Raw genomic sequence first — 23224 nt, 5'->3', positions numbered from 1 at the left:
GATAGAGTTGGAGTCGAAGACACAAATCTGATCTCGGCCTCACTTTATTATCATTAAACTCTGCAGCCTGAGATCCTCCTTATTCAGTGTGTACTCATTTTACAGAGATTCTGAAACATGTACTGTTTCCTGTTTATCCTATGAATGTTTAGCACCTGTCTTCAATGTTTTCAGTCCAGAGGGTGTGAGTCACCAATTTCTCTCTGTTTTAGTTAGTGAACCTTGAGCTAAGTAAATTTTCTTTGTGATTCCACTGTTCTGGAACTTTAATGATTGCATCACCTCTTGGCAGATAGTGCCCCTTGGATTTGGACATTAGATTGATTATTTTGTGTAGGAAGGAACTGCAGATGCTGGTTTAAACCGAAGATAGACACAAAATGCTGGAGTAACTCAGCGGGACAGGCAGCATCTCTGAAGAGAAGGAATGGGTGACGTTTCGTGTCGAGACCCTTCTTCAGACTATTATTTTGGTGGGCATTGCAACATACTTCATTCATTTGTACAAAATCCTTCCTTTTATTTGTGCTTTAATATCGAAAGCCATGGAGTTGTTTCAGATTGCCACGTGAACAATGGCCCTTGTTATTGTCATAGGAGGCACGGTCACCACAGTCATTGTTGTGGTGCAGCTTTGCTCCGCTCGCTTGTAGCACACTTCTGAGTTGGAGATGTGTGATCCACACACCCCGCTGCAGTTTCCACAACCTGAGCTGGTGCAGGTTTCAGTACTAAGTGAGTACTGTCATTCGGACCAGATGGTAATCTGAAACATTATCTCTCAATCTAATGTCCAAAAGCAAAGAGCACGCTCTGCCAAGAGGTAATGCAGTCATTAAAGTTCCAGCACAGTGGACATTTTGTAAATTTAGGGCCACAGGGCCCTATCTGTTTATCTTTTTAGTAGTATTAGTACATTATGCCAGAGGCATTTGTGTCAAAATATATGCTGCAAGACTTTGCCAAGCACTTGTTAGTCTTTGTGCTAAATGTAAATTATAATTCTGTTTTATCCAAAGTTCATGCGAAATGGGTGTCTCAGCAGTGATTTGCTATCACAATGCTGCAGCTTTAATAAAGCATGTTTATGCTTCTACACTTGTACATTATTAATGTGATCCTAAATTAAAACCTGATGCCAAATAGCACAATTGATCTAATTCATGACTCCGATAGAGATGGAGTCGAAGATACAAATCTGATCCCGGCCTCATTTTATTATCATTAAAGTGGAATCATGAAGAATATGTATTTAGCTCAAGGTTCACAAACTAAAGCAGAGAGAAGTTGGTGACCTAAACCCTCTGGACTAAAAATATTGAAGACAGGTGCTAACCTGAGACATTATCTACAATATATGACACTTTCTGGAAGAAAACAATGATTCCCCTACTCCCAGCCAATGTTTGTCCTTCAGCTTACACCAGTAAAGCTGTTCAGCTGGTTATTTTTCTCAGTATCTAACCATTAGCTAATTGACTGCAACTTTTCCAAAGAAAACGCTGGCTTTCACAGACATGCCCTTTGTTTTTATTCACAAAATGCTGGAGTAACTCAGCAGGTCAGGCAGCATCTCAGCAGAGAAGGAATGGGCGACGTTTTGGGTCGAGACCTTTCTTCAGACTGATGGCGACGTTTCGGGTCGAGACCCTTCTTCAGATTGCCCTTTGTCTTAACTATTCTCCTCACCGCACCCCTCCCCCTCCCCTGCTTCTCTGCAACTTAAAACTAACTTTTTTTTCTTACCCAAATTTGACAATTGGTGTTCAACCCAAATCATTCATTCTGTTTCTTTTCACAGATACTGCCTGACCTGCTGAAAACATTTCTAGTTTTCGCATTTAGTTCCAGATTTGCAGGACTGCAGTTTATTACATTTCAATTTTTGATCACTTATTCCATGGTTATTGGTGGACCTTCTGGATACAGGCCTGCTGCATTTGCCACCCTTTCTTCAATGCGTACATTATAACTGGGAATCTTGTAATCTCGAAGATGGACACAAAATGTTGGAATAACTCAGCGGGTCGGGCAGCATCTCTGGAGAAAGGGAATAAGTGACGTTTTGGGTTGGAACCCTTCTTCAGACTTCAGGCACAAAACGTCACCAATTCCTTTTCTCCAGAGATGCTGCCTGACCTGCTGAATTACTCCCAGCATTTTGTGTCTATCTTCAGTATAAACCAGCATCTGCATCCTACAAATCTTGCTGGTTGGATCACTTCTTACCCTGGGCAGAGTTCCCAAGTGATGTCCCACCTATGAAAAGGCCAAGCCTGTGAGATTAACTGGCTACCCACCCGGAACATCACAAGGATGTCAAACCATTGCCCCCATTTTGTCTTCCTAACACTTCCTATCATCATCAATCAGTGTGAAGTGCTATGAGAGTATGAAAAGCATTATGTTAAATTGAGGTGTTTCTTGTATTTGAAGTCCTGGTCTTGCACCAAAATGATGTGAACTTGTTCTCCTTGGAGGATTAATCCCTGCTATGCTTGCCCTGGAGGTTGAACTCTACATTAGAGTTCAATTTATACTAAGTGTATATCGCATTGATGTAAAATATAAATTGTCACGGGTGTAAGTGTAAAAGCCACAGCTCTTAATGGAGATACAAGAAATTTCAGATGCTGGAATCTTGTGCAAAAAAACAAACTGCTGTAGAGGGTCTGAAGAAGGGTCTCGACCCGAAACATCACCCATTCCTTCTCTCCTGAGATGCTGCCTGACCTGTTGAGTTACTCCAGCATTTTGTGAATAAATACCTTCGATTTGTACCAGCATCTGCAGTTATTTTCTTAAACTGCTGTAGAAACTCAGCGAGTCAGGCGGCATCTGTGAAGGGAATAGGCAGTCGACATTACGGGTCAGGACTCTTTTGTCTCCTTTTCACCTCCATTCTTTGTCACTTGCTCCCATCTGCCTATCACCCCCACCCCTCCCTCGCATGAATCCGCCTGTCTCTTACCAGGCTTTGCCCCAATCCCATCTCTTTTCCAGCTTTCTCCTCGCCACTCCAAAAGGGGTCCCAGTCGGAAACATCGTCTGTCCATTCCCTCCACAGATGCTGCCTGGCCTGCACAGCTCCTTCAGAACTTTGTTTAGTGCTACTGCCCTTCATGTTGAGTTTTCTTTCATCATCTAACATCAGCTTTGAGGAGGCAATCAGCAAATACTGCTGTGGCGCAGCTAGTCGCACATTATTGCAGAGAAGCAAAAAGCAAACTGCTGGAGGAATAGTGGGTCAAGCAGATGCTGGCTCAGTGGTTCTGGCAGCATCTGATTCACCCATTGAGTTCCTCCAACAGTTTGTTTTTCACTCAAGATTCTAGCTTCTGTAGTCTCTTGTGTCTCCATTATCACAGAGGAGTCTGTTATTCCAATTTGTATTACTTTAACTATGACCTTTATTGCAAATGAGTCTCCTCCATTGTCACAAAAACAGGTCCAGGATTATATTGACAACCTAAAGGAGTAGTTGAGATAGATAGTAATTGCAGGACTTCAATTGCTACCACGTAGATGTCCTTACATCCTGTAATATCTTTGCCAAGTTTTTATATTTCCCTCAATCTCTTATCTGACCATTGAAGATAGACACAAAATGCTGGAGTAACTCAGCGGGACAGGCAGCATCTCTGGGGAGAAGGAATGGTGACGTTTTAGGGTCGAGACCCATCCGAAGAAACGTCACCCATTCCTTCTCTCCAGAGATGCTGCCTGTCCCGCTGAGTTACTCCAGTATTTTGTGTCTATCTTCGGTGTAAACCAGCACTCCAGTTCCTTCCCAAACATCTTTTCTGATCATTAACTGATTCAGCCTTGCAGACAAGGAATCTGGGCCATATTATCAAATCCATTCTGAGTTGACTGTGACAGCGACAGCATTGTGTGGTTGGCTACTGCCCTGTTCTTCGGCATGGTAAAAATTGCCAGGGTGCCCCATCATGGCTCCCACTTTCATGGCACCAGTGTGGATGTCAGGATAGAAATCAAGTGCGTTTGGATGTTATGATATGGTCCCAATTAGATTGCAGACACTTTTTACCTCTTTATTCCAGGCCTCATTCATGGAAGTCAAAGAACAAATATGTTAGCACAGCCTGTTACCCTACCCCCTGACCCAAATGGCTGTTACACACTGTGTTTCATCATGGTATTGCTTTATTTGACCAGATCGGAGATTGGATAGAGACTGACACTGTTACAAACAACTTCATCCATTGTTATAACATCTTGTTCCTGCAGTACAAGGCACAAGTGGATTTTTAAAACAAATATTGGTGTCTTATATTCATATTTCTCTCGTGATCAAGTCGAGAAAGCAGAGTTGCAGTCTAAATCCATTCTCACTCGCAATCTATCTATGTATTTATCTGTGTATTACTAAAACTCTCTTTGTTTGTGCATTATATGATTTGGGGCTTGACACAGCAAAAACGGTACACGATAGCGCGACAATTTTAGGGTCAATTTAATCAGAAGTTCAAATGAATATGCCGCATGAATCCAATAAAGCAGGTCAGAGGCTGGGTGTTTTATGGTAAGTGACTCACCTCCTCATAGCCAAAGTGATTCCACCATCAGGAGGGATTTTTTTAAATTCAATTTCCTCTTGCATAGCCAACCCTAGTTTGTAATCTTTGCTGCCTACAGACTACCGTACAAAGTAGAGGAGTTTAGTTTAGAAATAGGGCTTTTGGCCCACTGAGCCCGATCAGCGATCCTCATACACGAACACTATCCTACACACTGGGGACAATTTACAATTTTTACCAAAGCCAATTAACTTGCAAACCTGTACGTCTTTGGAATGTGGGAGGAAACCGGAGCACCTGGGGAAAACCCACGCAGGTAGATCATGCAAACTACGCACAGACAGCACCTGTAGTCAGCATCGAACCCAGGCCTCTGTCACTGTAAGGCAGCAACTCTACCACTGTGCCACCGTGCCGCCAAGGAGTGTTCAGGATGTGCTAAGAACTTAAGTATAAGATTATTAAGGGGTTGGACATGTTAGAGGCAGGAAACATGTTCCCAATGTTGGGGGAGTCCAGAACCAGAGGCCACAGTTTAAGAATAAGGGGTAGGCCATTTAGAACTGAGATGAGGAAAAACTTTTTCAGTCAGAGAGTTGTGAACCTGTGGAATTCTCTGTCACAGAAGGCAGTGGAGGCCAATTCTCTGAATGCATTCAAGAGAGAGCTGGATAGAGCTCTTAAGGATAGCGGAGTCAGGGGGTATGGGGAGAAGGCTGGAATGGGGTACTGATTGAGAATGATCAGCCATGATCACATTGAATGGTGGTACTGGCTCGAAGGGCCGAATGGCCTACTCCTGCACCTATTGTCTATTGTATCTTTAGGAGCACTTGGAATCCCAGTGAAAGTGGTGGAAGGAGTGAAGCATTGTTACCCGCACACCCACCTCAGTAAGCTCCGACTGTGACTGTGCAGATCCCACATTGACCTCATCAGCCTTGTCGTTCAATATGCAGTATTGGAGTGGATGCAGATCAGCCCTCATCTTGGGGGACCGCCTAAGAAGTACATTTAGTACCTGAGATGTGTTAATTATTAACATGGGTGCAGTTTGTTTTGGGTATGTCAGTGCTTTCTGGTGACTTAGGCTGGGATTGAAATGGAAGTGGGACAGTTCTAGAGGGCTTAGCTCTATAAGGAGGAAAGAAGAGAAGATTTGGAGAATTTTTAGGAAGAGAGCAGAGAACTTGCATTGACCAAGGCACAGCAGTAATGGCGCAAAGGGAATGATGATTATTTTTTGAAGTTTGTCGCACTAGGTCAGATTCTCAGCTCAGTCTTTTCACGAGTCCTATGAATTCAAACTTCTTGGATAAGCCCAAGATAGCTTGACCAAGTGATAGAAATAGACCCAAGAACATTGGTATGATTTTGATGATGAGTGAAAATGGTAGGTTTGCTCTTCCTAATGATCAACCGAACAAATAAATGGCAGAGAAAAGCCAAGCAGTTCATTTATTGTGGAAGCCGAGTTCACTATCCTATGCTGCAGCAGCGAAACGGGAGAGGGGGGGGGGGTTCCTGTTGTAATAGCGGCAAGTTACTCCTCAATAATAATGAACGGGGTGCACTGAATTGCAAGTGGGGACATGAGAGACTGCAGATGCTGCAAATCTCCAGTAAGATTAACAAACTTCTGGAGGAACGCGGCGGACCAGATGGCATCTGTGGAGGGAAATGACAGCATCCAGGTGTCCAGCAGTTTTGTGTTTTTCCACTGATGTGCTTAACACCCCCCCCCCCCGCCCCCCCGTAAGGAACTGAACCGAGATGGGAATGTTACTGATACATTTTGCATTTACATTTTCACGGATGTTAAACTCGTGAGTCTGACCTTGGTGCAAATTGAAATAAAACTGGGTGAGTTTCATTCCACCACGGGTTGCCTCTCGGATATAATTATGGTTTGGTGCAAAAGATGACACCAGTTCGCTGCAATGTAAGTACCGTGCACACAATCTCTTATCTCATTGACAACGCTGCACTGAGGAAATCTCTGCACCAAGGGTATGTTGATGAATTGTTGGGGGTGAGGAGTGGCGTTCAAGTAGCGGTGCACTGGGCTGTCTCTTTCTGCTCTCCCTGCCCCCCCCCTCTCCTGGTTCGCGGTGTTTTTTTTTAGCCACATCTTTCCTCCTCCCCCGTGTCCCTGTGTACGTTACCCGAGTCACGTAGGCTCTGCCTGGTCCCATGTACCGTGCTCCACCTAGCGGCCCTCGCAGCGCTCAGTGCCGACCGCCAGTGAAACCTAACGCCACTCACTGCGCGCAATTGAATGAATGCCTGCAATTGCATTTTCTTCGATCGCAGTGTTTGATGAGTATTCCATAATCATAATCACTGCACGACAGTCAGTTTTCCATGGATTTGGTCTGAAATCTGACTTGCACAATTGTTATCTTTTTGCTACTGTATTTTTTTATATTTTGTGTTTCAATTGTGCTAATTGCAATTAAAACTAATTGGGGAATTTAGAATGCTGGACATCTTAATTGTTGTACTAGACTCGCTGACTATTAACTCAGGGGCACTTTAAGGCAAAATGCCTAGTTAGGTCTGAAGAAGGGTCTCGACCCAAACGTCACCCATTCCTTCTCTCTAGAGATGCCGCCTGTCCCGCTGAGTTACTCCAACATTTTGAGTCTATCTTAGGTCTAAACCAGCATCTGCAGTTCTTTCCTACACATGCCTAGCCTCCTGCTCTTCTACTTTTATGCCCATTACTGTGTGGCGAAGCACAGTTCTAATGCCATCTGTAAATTTGCCGACAACACTGTTGTTGGCCAAACCACGGGCGGTGAGGTGATGAGTCAGCATTCAGGAGAGGGAAAGAACACATGGTTTTCATTGGTAGGTTTCGGTGGTGGAGAGGATTAGCAGCTTCAAATTCCTGGGTGTTAATATCTCGGATGACCTGTTCTGGGCTCAGCACGTAGATGCAATCATGAGGAAGGCATGCCAGCGCCTCTACATTTTTTTTAGAAGTTTAAAGAGATTTGGCATGTCAGCAACTGCTCTAACCAACCTCTGCAGACGCACTGTAGAAAGTTTCCTGACTGCTTGCATCATGGCCTGGTACGGCAATTCCAACACACAAGTATGAAAGAAGCTGCAGAGAATGGTGGACTCAGCCCAGTCCATCATGGGCACAGGACCTCCCACCATTGAAAGTATCTACATGAGGCACTATCTTAGGAAGACGGCATCTATCATCAAAGATCCACACCATATTGGACCATGCCCTCATCTCGCTGCTACCATCAGGCAGAAGGTACAGAAGCTAGAAGACCATCACAACCAGCTTCAGGAACAGCTACTTCTCCACAAAGATCAGTGTTCTTGAACCAACCTGCACAAATTAATCCAATGGAACACCACGGACACCTCTTGCACTACCATGACTTATTTTCAAATTGTTTTTTGCAGAATCTGTTTCTACTGTTTTGTAAGAGTTTCATGTAATTTATGTACAATTTGTTTTGGTGTGTTGCCTGAGTCTACGTGCCTGTGATGTAACTGCAGGTAAGATTTCCATTGTTACCTGTGGCTCACCCAAGATCCTGCTGAAATGCCTTCTTGAATTTGGGCAGTCCTTTCAAAGGTACTTCAAGGATGCTGATGGGGATGGAATCCAGGATTTAGACCCTTAATAATGACACAGTGATGTCAAAGGTAATTTCAGTCTGCTGATGGTGAAAGACATGGCAATAGAAATGCCACTGAATGTCAAGTTGAAGATGGTCATTGCCTGGCACTTTTCAGCACAAATATTATTTGCCACTTGTAAGTCCATGATAAAATATTGTCTAGTTCTTGTTGCATGCATGTATGAACTGCTTCATTTTCCAGTGAATTGCAAATGAAATTGAACTTTGTCATCAGCAAGAATGCCCACTTTGCTGTAAGGTTACAGATGAAGCTGCTGAAGATGTTTGAGCGTAGGAAACTATCCTGAAAAATTGATGGACTCCAACAACCACCATTACTGTTTGTGTGAATCAGTGCTTTGTCCTTACTCGGGCAATAGATTGGATGAGGTTTCCTGGCGACACCTAAACTGAGAATCAGTGCACAGATTGTCAGTGAATTTACTTGCTAGCACTACCAACAATACCTACAATTACTTTGAGTGTAGAAAATGATTGGCTTCTGTGAATGGGAAATAAATAAACAACTTTTTACATTGCCTGGTTGATGCCTGTTTGAAACTACGCAAACCAAGTTGGCTAAAAGTACAATTAGTTCCAGATTGCAAAATGGAATGTTACCTGGTGACATAACTTTTACTGTATTGAGTTCCTTACTATTACTTGGAGTATGCCAAGTCGGCTGAAGACTAGCTTCTGTGAAGATGGGGACCTCATGAGGTAGCAGACTGGATAATCATTGTCTCTGCACTTCTGGTTGAAGATGGTTCCAAATATTTCAGGTCTGCCTTCAATATTTAAGCGATGTGGATGTTCTTGCTTTCGTTCCATTAGCTGACCAGCTGTCCACCACAAAATGTTTCTGCGGTTGTTTATGGTCCACAGTGACTCATGGAGACTTGGGTTTGAGTTGCAAGGTCTATTCTATTTAGCATGATGTTTGTGCCACATAACACAATTACATCCTTGGTGTGAACATGGGACTTCTGGATTTACTAGGATCATATGGTGGTCACTCTTCCCCTTGCTGTAGTGGACAGATGCATCTGCAACCATTGGATTGGACAAGGTCTGGTAACTTTATCGCTTGCATTGGTTTGCTAACTTCCTGCCAACATGGCAATTACATTCTTCAAGACAGGTTCAATTAGTGGTGGTGCTGGAGAAGCACACTTGGTGATGGACATTGAAGTCTCCCACACAGAAAGACTTTCCGTGTCCCAGCTATTTTCGGTGCTTCTACCAAGTTATATTCAACATGGAGGAGTGCTGACTTAGCAATTAGGACAGGGTGGTGAGTGACCATCAGGAGATTTACTGGTATCTGAGCTGGTGTCATGAGGCTTAATGGGGTCTGGTGTCAACTTGGAGAAATTCCCTTACTTTCTCCTGCTTATAAAATACTGCACCACCACCTCCGCTGGGTCTTTGCTGCTGATGGGACAAGTCACCCCAGTAATTGTGACTGCTAAATCTGACACCTCGTCGGTAAGATATGATTGAGTGAATGGAGCTAAATTACGGATTTGCTCGGCTCATCTGCAAAACAACTCTCACAAATCAGCAAGGTGACCGCGGTTGGTGAAACGTTGCCGTTTCTAAACTTAATGCCGAATTTCATTCCCAATACTTTGACTGGTTTTATCCTTTTGACAAAGCTGCTATTGATACCATTGAGGGACTTGCGTGGATATTCTGAGCGATATTTAATAATTATCTGCATTGCCGTTGATCCAGAGTGACTTATAGGCCAGAGGGTAAGGGCATTGGCAAATGACATTAGTTTGTAGAATAATCCAGTAACTTTGTGGTCTGCAGTATTGAGTAACGTGTTTTAAATGCCAGATTATTAACTGAATTCAAATTACGCAGCTGCTGGCCTGGGTTTTGATATGAATCTCTGGGTTGTAAGTCCATGCCTCTGGATTACCAATCCAATACATTAATGTATAAGAAAATAACCGCAGATGCTGGTACAAATCGAAGGTATTTATTGACAAAATGCTGGAGTAACTCAGCAGGTCAGGCAGCATCTCGGGAGAGAAGGAATGGGTGACGTTTTGGGTCGAGACCCTTCTTCAGAGAGGCCTTTTTCGCCTGGGCAGCTTGCAGCCCAGTGGTATGAACATCGACTATTCTAACTTTAGATAGTTCCTCTGTCCCTCCCTTCCCCTCCTCCTTCCCAGATCTCCCTCTATCTTCCTGTCTCCACCTATATCCTTCCTTTGTCCCGCCCCCCTGACATCAGTCTGAAGAAGGGTCGACCCGAAACGTCACCCATTCCTTCTCTCCTGACCTGCTGAGTTACTCCAGCATTTTGTCAATAAATTAATGTCGTCACTATTTAAAATAAATTCTATGTACCTATCTTCACATTCGATATTGGTGGCATGTGGGGTCCAAGACAGGAGGAATGTAAAACGATCGGTATCAATGGAGAAGTATTGTTGGATGAATAAAGAGGTTTAAAGACTGACAAGTTTTCTGGACCTGATCAACTGTATCCTTGGATTCCCAAAGTGGTGGCTGCGTTGATTTATGGTCTTCTAAAATGTCATGGATTGTGGAAAGGGTCCAGGTGATTGGAAAGCAAAAGTATAAAGTATAAGCTTTGAATGAGAGAGAGAGAAAGCGGGGAACAGTTAGCCATGCAATGATTAAGCACTAATTTTGCGGAATTTGGAAGAGGGTTAATATTACCCGATTCCATTCATTTATTGGTGAGATCTATGTTAATACTGCTTCTTCATTTAATTTTAGGAGCCAGTGGTGCTGACTGATACCAATTTGGTGTACCCTGCACTGAAATGGGACATGGAATACTTGCAGGAGAATATTGGAGATGGGGTCTTCTCTGTTTATGTTGCCAAAACACACAAGTTTTTGTACTATGATGAGAAGAAAATGGCTAACTTCAAGAATTTCAAACCAAAGTCAAGGCGGGAAGAAATGAAATTCAGTGAGTTTGTGGAAACACTTGGTAAAATCGATCAACTCGATGAAAGGTAAAATCAAGCAACAAACTATTTTTTACAGTTAACACATTTTAATGCAGTGCCTCCAGAGCAAAGAATAATTTTAGGCAAAAATGATAGAAAGAAAGAACGGATTAAAATTACATTTTTTTTACCTCAGTACCTCGAATATTTTGCATCAATGTTACAGTTTAAGAAATACAGCACTCAATTTGTACACGGAAAGGAATATTGTTATCCCATTGCCTTCATTTAATTTAGATTGAATTTCTGTGATAAGAACATCACTGTGACCTTGCTGACCAGCCTGGTGGAAACATTGTGATGGGATAATGGTGATGCATGTAGATGATACTGAATATTCGGTGCTGGGAAGGTTAACCTGGAGTAAAGAGAAGGCAAACGCAAAGCTATCATTTATTTCAAGAGGGCTAGAATACAAAAACAGGGATGTAATGCTGAGGTTCTATAAGGCGCTGGTCAGGCTACATTTGGAGTAACGTGAGCAATTTTGGGCACCATATCTGAGGAAGGATGTGCTGCCTCTGGAGAGGGACCAGGGGAGGTTTACAAGAATAATCCCAGGAATGAGTGGATTAACATATGATGAGCGTTTGACAGCACAGGGCCTGTACTCGCTGGAAGAATGAGCGGGGACCTCATTGAAACGTACCAAATAGTGAAAGGCTTGGATAGAGTGGATATAGAGAGGATGTTTCGACTCGCGGCAGAGTCTAGGACTAGAGGAAATAGCCTCCGGATTAAAGGACATTCCTTTAGGAAGGAGATCAGGAGGAATTTATTTAATCGGAGGGTGGTGAATCTGTGGAATTCTTTGCCAAAGAAGACTGTGGAGGCCATGTCAATGGATATTTTTAAGACGGAGATAGATAGATTCTCGATTAGTACGTGCGTCAGGGGTTATAGGGAGAAGGCAGGAGAATGGGGTTACGAGGAGGAGATAGATCAGCCATGATTGAATGACAGAGTAGACTTGATGGGCCAAATGGCCTAATTCTGCTCCTATCACTTATGACCTTATGAGAATGATGCAGAGTGAAATAATTAACTGCTTTAAATAAAATCTCACAATCCTACAAAAAAATCCTACAATGCATTTACTGACAATGAAATAATAACCTTGCAGTTAAAATTTAATTTAGTCAGTCACATTAGAAACATATTAATGGTGAAGAGTTAACATGGCTTTCTAGTTATTGTGTGTGTATCAATGAGACTAGCCTTGACTATGATACCACATTAAGACTCCCAATGCATTAGTGTTAGAGCAATCTCTCCATTCACTCTTGAATACTAGTCCCAAGAATGGGTTTGAAGGTACAAGAACCCAAGACCGTAATAAAGGGTAGTATTATGATGGAATAAGGTGGGAATGTGGTGTTTTGCAAGGATCAGTGCCTTATTAATAAGAATCCTAATTTATTTAATGATTTTGACTTAAGAATAAGTAGTTAAGTGTCAATAACAGGCACAAAATGCTGGAGTAACCCAACGGGTCAGGCAGTATCTCGGGTGAGCATGGATAGGTGATATTTCAGTCTGAAGAAGGGTCCTGACCCGAAACATCACCTATCCATGTTCTCCAGAGATACTGCCTGACCAGCTGAGTTACCTCGTCTCTTTGCGTTGCTTTTTGTAAACCAGCACTGCAGTTCCTTGTTTTAGCCAAATGTCAAAATTGACAGATGAAACCAAACTGAAAGGTGTAGTTAAAACTGAGGAAAACTGTATCAGAGGGAGTAAATCTGATGATTGATACCTATAATCTAAGACATGCAGACCTGAATGTATGTGGCAGACAACTGCTTAGCACTCATGGCAAGGAGTTCCTCAATCACATTAAATACAACCAGCCCTACCAAAACTGTTTACGGTGCAACTTCTATCAACTGTGAAGAATGGACTTTGATGAATAAAGGAATGCAGGAGGTTTGTGATTCAATTCTAAATTCTAATTAAGTTTTGTTACTTGCATTTCTTAACTTTGCATGTTATTTAAAGTGTTAGTTAGTGGTGGCTATTTACAGTTCATTATACACACAGCTATAACTGATTTCCTGAAATAATTGTTTGCTGACTGAGAACTTGGGTTCATGTCATCTCAATGAATGTGGTTTCTTAATACATGCAAGTTTTACCAAGTGTGAGGAACAAGGAACATGGGGATCAAGGGAATTTGATGAAACGGAGAGAGTTCAGAATGACAAGTGGTGGCCATGGGAAAGGGCAGAAATCTTCAAGCCGTGTTCCATTGTAAAACTGGAACTCTGCATCAGAGACTGACAGAGGTGACAACTCCTTAAAGAAGTGTGCTGCAGAAAATGGCACCGTGTCACGCAGGCATGAAAGGACAGCAGTGGGGATAAAAGCAGATTTGTAGCTCCGCAGGTTACGACAGAATACTATTACTGAGAGCTGTTTGTAACCCAATCAGGGCGGTGCAGCAGTAGAGCTGGGTGCAATCTTGACAAAGGGGAGCTTGTCTGCATGGATATCTGCCTTTGATATGCTTGTCTGTACGTTCTCCCCGTGACTTCCATGGGTTTTCTCCGGGAGCTCCGGTTCCCTCCCACGCTCCAAAGATGAACAGGTTTGTGGGTCAATAGGCTCGGTATAATTGTAAATAATCCCTAATGTGTGTAGGATAGAGTTAGTATGCGGGGATCGCTGGTCGCCTTGGACTCAGTGGGCCGAAGAGCCTGTTTCCGGCTGTATCTCTAAACTAAATTTTTTTTAGGTTTGCCTTTTGGAAAGGCAGCTGCCCGGCAATATATTTCAATAAAACAGGCCAACCAAGGGCAAGTTAAATGTGTAACTAAACAAGGGCTTTCAGATATTGTTGTCAACAGAGTTCCCAAACAGCCAAAGATGCAGCCGCCCATAGCTGCAGACAAGTCCACCTGCCGATCTACAAACGGGCTGTATGTAAGTCAGGCATCTGTAATTTGGGGAGGGACCTAAATAACAGAACTATATTAAAAAACACAAAACTGCTGAAGCTTCAAGTCCTTCCCTGTGATCATCTCTATTTCAGACTTCAGAAACTCTTGTGTTCTATTTATCTCAGGTCATGCATGTTTTCTTTGTTTCTCCTTTCAATTTATACCGCATCCAAATATGCCTTTCTCAAGCTGATTTCGCCTTTTCTTCATCAACATCAATCTGCACTATTTATTTTCTCTTGATCTCCACCCTATCGTAGATATTCTCATATTCATCCTCCTCTCTGCAACTTTAAAACATGACTGCTTCATATTTAATCTTGTGCTGCATAATCAACATTATCAATCTACATCCCGTTCTCTCACTCGTGTGAGAAGCTTACGGATACATTTCACATTAAGGATGAGCCCACCTTCTGGGCTGCCTTTGTCACTTTGTTACCTTCTGCTCATCTTTCCCCATCCCGTTCCTTAACCCACAAAACGTATATGCTTCTCCAACCTTGGCTCAAAGCTCACATTTCCCCCTCCCGTCTTCCCTGTGCCTTCTCCGAGCTAAACGTAGAAGATGAGATCCAGGTCTCGCTCTTTTTCTCACTTTATTAACTCTTCCCTATCCTCATCTTTGTTTTCAAACTTTCCACAGCCTTGGTAGTTCTCCTAGTCCTTTAATATGAGATGGCCACACTCATTCCTATCCTGTAGGAAGGAACTGCAATGCTGGTTTAAACAGAAGATAGACACAGAATGCTGGAGTAACTTAGCATCTCTGGAGAGAAGGAATGGGTGGCGTCTGAGTGTCACAAGAAGGATCTTGACCCGGAACATCTCCAGAGATGCTGCCTGTCCCATAGACATGTTGTGTCTATCTCATTCCTATCCTGTTCTGATGTTCCAAGTGTCAATATTTCATCGGCAGCTGGAGCGAAGCACTGACATTCCCTCCCTAAGTCTTCATAACAAATTTATCCATTAAAGTGGTCTTTAAACCCACTGATGGAAATATCTGTAAATCTGCCCACAGCATGGCACCACAGAAGCCATGAGATAATGACCAGAAATAAAGTTAAGTAATAAATACTGACAGGAAAAATGTTCAAAGAAATTGGAGACATTAAGCAAACTTAACAGAACAGGATGTCTTTGGTGTTGCTGACGTCAAGATCCCAGGATAAGTACTTGGATATTTGAAATGGTGATTAAATTTCACAACTAATCCCCTGGTAAATTGTGCATAACAACGCAGGGAAATGTAATACGTTCGTGCTCGGCATTGAAGCCAACAGTTATCCCGTCCACAGTTGTCAATTTGGCTGCCTTTTCCAGGCCTTCCATAAACTTTACAGCTCTTCACAGTTCTATATATTTATATTTCTTTCGTAGGGTCTGTTCCAGATTAACTTTGGTAAAAATTGAATTTCCTTTTTCTTTCTTGGTGAATTATTTTCTGTTCTGCTTTTCCATGTCTTTTCTTCTGCAAGAGCTTGATCAGATCACACGTTAGCAGCTTGTATTGAATGCTTTTAATATAGCTGTCATTATATTGAATAGCAGGGCAGGCTTGAGAGACCTGGTGTTCTTGCGTAAAAATCCCCGATGCACTTCATACGAGTAGAATCAAGTAACGTTTAATATCTTTCTATAAAAGTAGGTTTCAAAGAGTGTATAAACGAGTAAAGATTGAAGACAGCCAAATCTTTAAATTTGTGAGGAGCCTAACTAAGATGGGTGCAGAAATGTTTCCATGTGGGATCAAAAACTGGAGAACATAAATATGTTTGATTTACAGATTTTTTTTCCATCAGTGGTGGGTTTAAAGACCATTTTAATGGATAAAGTTGTTGGGGAAGACTTAGGGAGGGAATGTCAATGCTTCACTCCATAAATATGTGATTGTTAACAAATTTATTGATTTCATAAATATATTGAGGAAGTAATCTTGTTTGTTTAATCTCTTGTAAAGCGCTGAGTCAGTTAAATATGTAAAAAATGTTACATGTAAATAAGTTCTCTATAAACATAAAGACGAGAGGCGCTGGAAGTCGAGAACCATTTAACTAGTCAGGGTGCATCTGTGGGGGGAGAAAGAGTTAATGGAATAAATGTCTTCATGGGAAAATGGTAGATGACTATCTCCTGATAGAGAGATTGGTCATGACCAGATATACACCATTTAATGTAATTGCCTCCTTGTGTTATTTTTCTTTGATCGTCCATTAGGTCCCAGTTTAAAATGTATCATCCTTTTTTCTTTGCAGGTATTATTTACAACAAACATTGAATGACACAGTAGGGAAGAAGATTGTCTTGGATTTCCTGGGTTTTAACTGGAACTGGATTAACAAGCAACAGACAAAATGGAACTGGGGGCAGCTCACATCCAATTTACTTCTTGTAGGAATGGAAGGTAAGAGGTCAAATGTACTTGGGCTTTTGTTGGCATAGGTGGGGGAGAGTTCTTACTGTTTTCATAACAGATTCTTAAAGCCTACAATAACATTTGAATTTTCTAAGAAAAATTCTGTAAAGTAATCACATCCAGTTACAAACAACCATTATTTATGTGATTCATCGGGTTGTTTGAAATTCCTAACTAATCTTGGTGAAAATGTAAGGTCTTTGAAACTCAGAGAGGTTTTGATTGTGTAACTAAAGAAAATCTGTTCAATGAGTGAGTGAGGATGTTGAACGCCATTGCAAACCAAGAATGGTTGGAGAGATTGGTAGAATAGGTGGAGGAATGTTAAAAGATGGAATCTCCTTTTTGAAAAGTGACCGATTCCACGAATAAAAGTAGCAGACGAATCAAGTTTTTGGAGTTACTGCAATTTGAGTAGTAATCGGCAGCAAAATGGTGAGCTCTGCTTGTAAAGTGGCCATAGGAGGAGACCACAAGCAGAGACACTTGTATGGAACCTGTCACAGATCTGGTCCAACCACACCTTTGTGCTGTCACACTTAGAGAGACACGAAGACATTTAAGCAGTGTTCAGAGAGGTCCGATAAGCTTGTCAGCAGAATATCAAAAGAAACACTAGAGAAATGTCGGCTTTCCACCCTGCAGACGAGCTAGCAGCACTTGCCTTTTAGACATGCTTGTAAATAAATAGAATGAAAAGGAAGTCGAGGGAAACGGACTCAAATGAAGCTTGAGATTTGGGATGAGTAGACCACAAGCTCATATGGCTAAAAGACAAATGTGCATATGATGTCAGGAAATTTGAATCCTCGAAAATCAACAGTGCAGGAAGCCAGCCAATTGTGTCAGCCAATGGATGAAGAGCTGCCCATCCTGATCCCAGCCAACAGGTCAACAATCCTCAAGATCGTGGCTGCAAGGGCCAATTAAATGTGAAGAGTGTTTCTGCTTTGTCGGCAGCTTCTTTCACTGACCCTACTACCCTCTGGATAACAAAACAGCCTAATCTTCTCTGCTCCTTTAACTAATTACTTAAACTCTACGCTCTTGTGTTTCTGACCCTGTTACTCAGGAAAATAGGTCCTTCCTACAGTCCTTCCTATTTTTGTTTAATCCTTCACATGCATTTATGCAAGCAGAGTCGTGGAGGTGAAAGTTCCAAATGGTGTTGATGCGTTTCAGAGAAGCCAAGTTAATATATGGTGGAGAAAAGCAAAGATGGGGTAGACTACTTCAGTGGGAATACAAATTAGGGAGGTCATTCATCAGTTGCCAGGGGCGTTGGTGAGACTGCTTGGTATTATTGGCCACCTCTTTTGTTTAAGGAAGGATATACACTGGAAGCAGCTCAGAGAAGCATTACTAGAATAATGCTTGTCTTACAAGAAGCAGTTGGATATGCTCGCCTTGTTTTCCACTGGAGTTTAGCAGAATGAAAATGGACTTAATTGAAACATATACCGTTCCAATGGGTCATCACAGGGTGGATGTGGAGAGGACATCTGCTCTTTAGAAGAACCTAGAACTAGAGGTCGTTGAATACAAAGTAAGGGGTTAACTATTTACGGCAGAGGCGAGGCAAACATTTTCTCGGAGAAATCAGCGAGTCATTGGAATTCTGTTCCTCAAAGGGCAGTAAAAGAAGAGCCTTTGAACATTTTTAAGGAGAGATAGAGAGATTCTTGATAAGCAAAGAGCTAAAATGTTACTGAGGATCGCCCGATGTGATTACATGATATTAAATGGCAGAGCAGACTTGCGAAACCAAGTGCTGAGAGTTGCGCCCAATTTACATGGAATGGTAGAGGCTCCTAAATAGCATCAAAAGAATCATGGATCTGTTTCTGTGCTGTAAATTTGACGTCAATCTGGCTACTGTGTCGAAGAAGAGAATGCAGGGTGAATATATTTTCATATTAATGTAGCAGGAAGAATGGTGGCTCAACTATTTGTTATAATGGAGCGATTGGATTATTTGAACAGTAACTGAAACATCTGTGTGGATTGAGAAATTTCAATTTCCTTCATTGTTAGACTAGACTTGTGTTCAATCTCACGATCTTTGAAAAGGGAAGGGAAATCATTAGTGATTAACGTCACCCGAGGAAGCTAAGACAGTCCAAAAGACGTTCTTTGAATTGCGATAGGAATTGCTATTTCTGGTGATTACTTGTTTTCTTTCAGTAATTCAAACCCTTAATGAAATCAATTAAAATAAATAACTTGCAATTGAAAGGAATGAGCGTTAATTTTTCTGGTGATTTTGTTGCAATTTTTCATACTTGTTTGAATTGCCGTTGCATTGCTTTGTTTTTTTCTCTTCTTGTTCCAGGAAATGTTACACCAGCACACTATGATGAGCAACAGAATTTTTTTGCACAAATTAAGGGTTATAAACGTTGTATTCTCTTCCCACCTGATCAGTTTGATTGCCTCTATCCATACCCAGTCCATCACCCTTGTGACAGACAGAGCCAGGTATGCAGTCCTTTTTAATCACACTGCATTTGCATTATCTACCAGGAGGTAGTAAATTTTCCAAAGTGACTTTTCCAGTTAAGAAAAAAGTACCCATCTTAACATTTTGTCCTTAGTGGCCTGTGGTGTCCTGAAGTATTTGATACTTTTCTCTCAAATGGGTGTTGTTTTTGGTTGTCCTGGGCTTCCCACTGGATGCTTTTGATAAGGAAAGTGCCTTACTCTCAGGCGGTTGTCAACACTAATCATCTCCAGTTTGGCTTATCACTGCTTCTGAATGGCCAGGGAGATCTACCATTTTTTCTCTCTCCTGGACCTACATCCTGTTTTCCTGCTGCAGCATTGAAATAGAAAGCTCAGCTTGGACCCATCACACTTCTTCATGGGCTTTACATCAGAGATTAGTAAATTTAATCAGCAGATGCAGTGCTAAATTGGTGAGTTTATCTTAATGGATATCAGGAGCAGTCAGAATATAAAATGCACGCAATGTTCTCCTGCATGAAAGATTGCATTTATTACATTGTCAAACTCGTATCAGAATTCTAAGATTGGAGAAGGTATTAAAAATTGAGGCAGGGCTGTCAATCTACCTGCTTCCTAATATTATCACTCCTGCATTTATGTGTGCATGTACACAGACTTCCTACTCGGAGAGCAGGGGGAAATATAAGCATAAACAAAAAAGATGAGTGTGAAATTAGAAGAGGAAAAAAAAAGAAGACGTGCACAGAAACAGACTTGGAAGCAATGTTTTTCTTGTAAAACAATCGTCAAGTTGTTTCGTGGCTTAAATGAATAGATACAGCACAAATGTGTAAGAAAATGATTTTGCTTGGAGGAGACCATCCAAAGTAATCAAACCTCAGTTATGTTATTTTCCTCTCAGAATGACAGGTACCAGTATCTGTATAGATAGAGGCATTTTAAGTGACTGTTATTTATTTTTTTAAACATTGATGGTTAAAATGATTTTCTTTTGTCCAGGTGGATTTTGAAAATCCAGATTATGAAAGATTTCCTAATTTTAGGAATATAGTAGGATATGAAACAGTTGTTGGACCTGGAGATGTTTTGTACATTCCCATGTATTGGTAAGTGAAAGCATGAGTCAAAACCAATATCAGTTGCAAACCATTACAGGAACTTTTGGCCCATAACTGCATTTCCATTTTCGTTCCTATTTTTAATCAAGATTTTCAGCAATAAATGCCATGTGAAATGTTATGTGTTTATACACTGTATACACTGGAATTTAGAAGGATGAGAGGAGATCTTATCGAAACGTATAAGATTATTAAGGGGTTGGACACGTTAGAGGCAGGAAACATGTTCCCAATGTTGGGGGAGTCCAGAACAAGGGGCCACAGTTTAAGAATAAGGGGTAGGCCATTTAGAACTGAGATGAGGGAAAATCTTTTCAGTCAGAGAGTTGTGAATCTGTGGAATTCTCTGCCTCAGAAGGCAGTGGAGGCCAATTCTCTGAATGCATTCAAGAGAGAGCTAGATAGAGCTCTTAAGGATAGCGGAGTCAGGGGGTATGGGGAGAAGGCAGGAACGGGGTACTGATTGAGAATGATCAGCCATGATCACATTGAATGGCGGCGCTGGCTCGAAGGGCCGAATGGCCTCCTCCTGCACCTATTGTCTATTGTTTATCTTTCCAAATTACATATCTATCAATTTAAGATCAAATTATCAATGCTGGTTCATCAAATTATCAATGCAAAATGCTGGTTCCCATGTAGAATGCTGCAGCTGCTGATTGGAATAATTTGAGCCAAAATACATTGCGAATGAATTGTGCATTCAAACCTATTTACTTAAATATGCTGAACAAAACTAAATCTCTGGTATCATTCTTCAATTTCTTTAGCTTCTTGAGGTGTGTCCAAATATTCTCATCTACAAGTGTTTTGATCATTTTACTGTACACTAGGAGATATTTAGAAGTGAGAGGAATCATATGCATTTGCATCCAGATTCCTCCTCTTGTTATTTGTGGTGTCCTTTTTCTAAATCTTCAGCAAACTTGTTTTGTACAAGGGGGAGGGGAGGGGAGGGAGTGGGAGGAGGGGTGTACTCTAATTTAAGTATCTATTCCTCCATCCAGTGGAAAAATGTTTCGTAAAGAGGAACAAGCAATGCAAGATGTGTCAGCATTGGGCTATGACTCTCCCATCACACACTCTCCAAAAGCAATGTTTTTCTGTAATGCTGGATAAAGAGGAGTAGATGCCAATGGTGATAAATGTTTAATTTCATCAACGTGTTGCTGCTGTTAATCGCGTGTACTGTATCAGTCCTCAGTGGTTATCATTTGAATTTAATTTCAGGTGGCATCATATTGAGTCATTACTGAACGGAGGAATCACTATTACTGTCAACTTCTGGTACAAGGTAAGAAGAGTAGTAGGAGACCAACCAGCTTTATTTTATATTTAGCAATAAAAAGGAACTGCAGATGCTGGTTTATACCAAAGATAGACACAAAATGTTGGAGTAACTCAGCAGGTCAGGCAGCCTCTCTGGAGAACATGGATAGGTGACGTTTCAGGTCGTTGAAGAAGACTCCTGACTCGAAACGCCACCTATCCTTTTTCTCCAGAGATGCTACCTGACCCGCTTAGTTACTCCAGCGTTTTTTTGTCTATCTTTACTACATTTAGCTATTAATCAAAAAATACCATGGAACATTATCAATTTGTCATTATAAAGTTAGTACATGATTGAAGATTCTAAATTAAACCTCCTTTGCCCTACAGTTAAAATCACCAATTTTCAGAAGTAGGTGTGATCCATTTTAAGATTATATCTGCACAAAAATGTTTTTCATCGCTTAATAAAGTACTGAGAAATATTTTTTTCTCAGACAGGAAATGATAAGTGTTATATTTTTCAAATGTGTTCTGCCTGTGTATTGATGTGAGGACTGACAATATGTAATGCTTGAATTTTAAGGGGCTTGAGATGTTTAGCAGATACATTAGATAGATTTTCAAACATGAAAGTATTGCTTAATGTATCTGTTTATCTTAAGGGTGCACCAACTCCAAAGAGAATTGAATACCCACTGAAATCCCATCAGAAGGTTGCCATTATGAGAAATATAGAAAAAATGCTGGGGGAAGCTCTAGGAGAACCACAGGAGGTAAAACATTGTAAATCTTAATTTGTCTATGTGTAACTTTAAAAACTCAATACAAGTTGCAACGTGTTAAACAGTTAATATAAGTGCATTTCAAAACCCGGCAAACCCATTTCACAGAGTTACACCGCACAGAAACAGGCCCTCCTGTCACCATGTTTGTACTGCCCATCAAGTATCCCTCTATACTAATCCCCTGACCCTTGATCGAAGGTATCACAAAATGCAGGAGTAACTCAGCAGGTCAGGCAGCATCTCTGGAGAGATGCTGCCTGACCTGCTGAGTTACTCCATCATTTTGTGATACCTTCGATTTGTACCAGCATCTGCAGTTATTTTCCTACACCCCTGACCTTTGATCAAACTTGACATCCAGGGTTCCTTGGATGTGCTCTCTGCACCTTTCACCCTTGTGAAAGCACGTCAGACTTGAACTCTCATAGTTTCACTGTTGAATAACTCCCCCTTAGTCATGGTCATAGAGTGATACAGTGTGGAAACAGGCCCTTCGGCCCAACTCGCCCACACTGGCCAACTACACCAGCTACACTAGTCCCACTTGTATGCACTTGGTCCTTATTCCTCCAAACCTGTCCTATCCATATACCTGTCTAACTGTTTCTTAAACGATGGGATAGTTCCAGTCTCAACTACCTCCTGTGGCAGCTTGTTCCATACACCCACCACCCTTTGTGTGAAAAAGTTACCCCTCAGATTCCTATTAAATCTTTTTCCCTTCACCTTGAACCTATGTCCTCTGGTCCTAGATTCCCCTACTCTGGGCAAGAGATTCTGTGCATCTACCCAATCTATTCCTCTCGTGATTTTGTATATCTCTATAAGATCACCCCTCGTCTTCCTGAGCTTCAAGGAATAGAGACCCAGCCTACTCAACCTCTCCCTCTAGCTCACACCCTCTAGTCCTGGCAACATTCTCATAAATCTTTTCTGAACCCTTTTAAGCTTGACAATATCTTTCCTATAACATGGTGCCCATGTTTAGACAATATTCTAAATGTGGTCTCACCAACGTCTTATACAACTGCAACA

General features: G+C 41.6%; 1 protein-coding gene across 3 annotated transcripts in view; it reads left to right on the top strand.

Moving 5' to 3' along the window:
- Window positions 1–23224, top strand: part of hif1an (hypoxia inducible factor 1 subunit alpha inhibitor) — a 38198-nt gene that overhangs the window by 8582 nt on the left and 6392 nt on the right. The window contains exons 1-7 of one of the 3 annotated variants that reach the window (XM_078428364.1): window positions 6287–6404; window positions 10952–11196; window positions 16388–16536; window positions 18881–19026; window positions 20014–20120; window positions 21363–21426; window positions 22067–22177. In XM_078428364.1, coding sequence (XP_078284490.1) covers window positions 11006–11196; window positions 16388–16536; window positions 18881–19026; window positions 20014–20120; window positions 21363–21426; window positions 22067–22177 — 768 coding nt within the window. In that variant the 5' untranslated portion in view covers window positions 6287–6404; window positions 10952–11005. Of the gene's footprint in view, window positions 1–6286; window positions 6405–8169; window positions 8217–10951; window positions 11197–16387; window positions 16537–18880; window positions 19027–20013; window positions 20121–21362; window positions 21427–22066; window positions 22178–23224 lie in introns of those variants that run through there. The other 2 variants (XM_078428363.1, XM_078428362.1) reach the window with 2 other exon arrangements.

The sequence above is a fragment of the Rhinoraja longicauda genome, chromosome 35 (genome assembly GCF_053455715.1).
Source record: "Rhinoraja longicauda isolate Sanriku21f chromosome 35, sRhiLon1.1, whole genome shotgun sequence".
NCBI lineage: Eukaryota > Metazoa > Chordata > Chondrichthyes > Rajiformes > Arhynchobatidae > Rhinoraja > Rhinoraja longicauda.
Note: the sequence above shows the minus strand (reverse complement) of the source record. Positions and strands in the feature narration are given on the sequence as shown.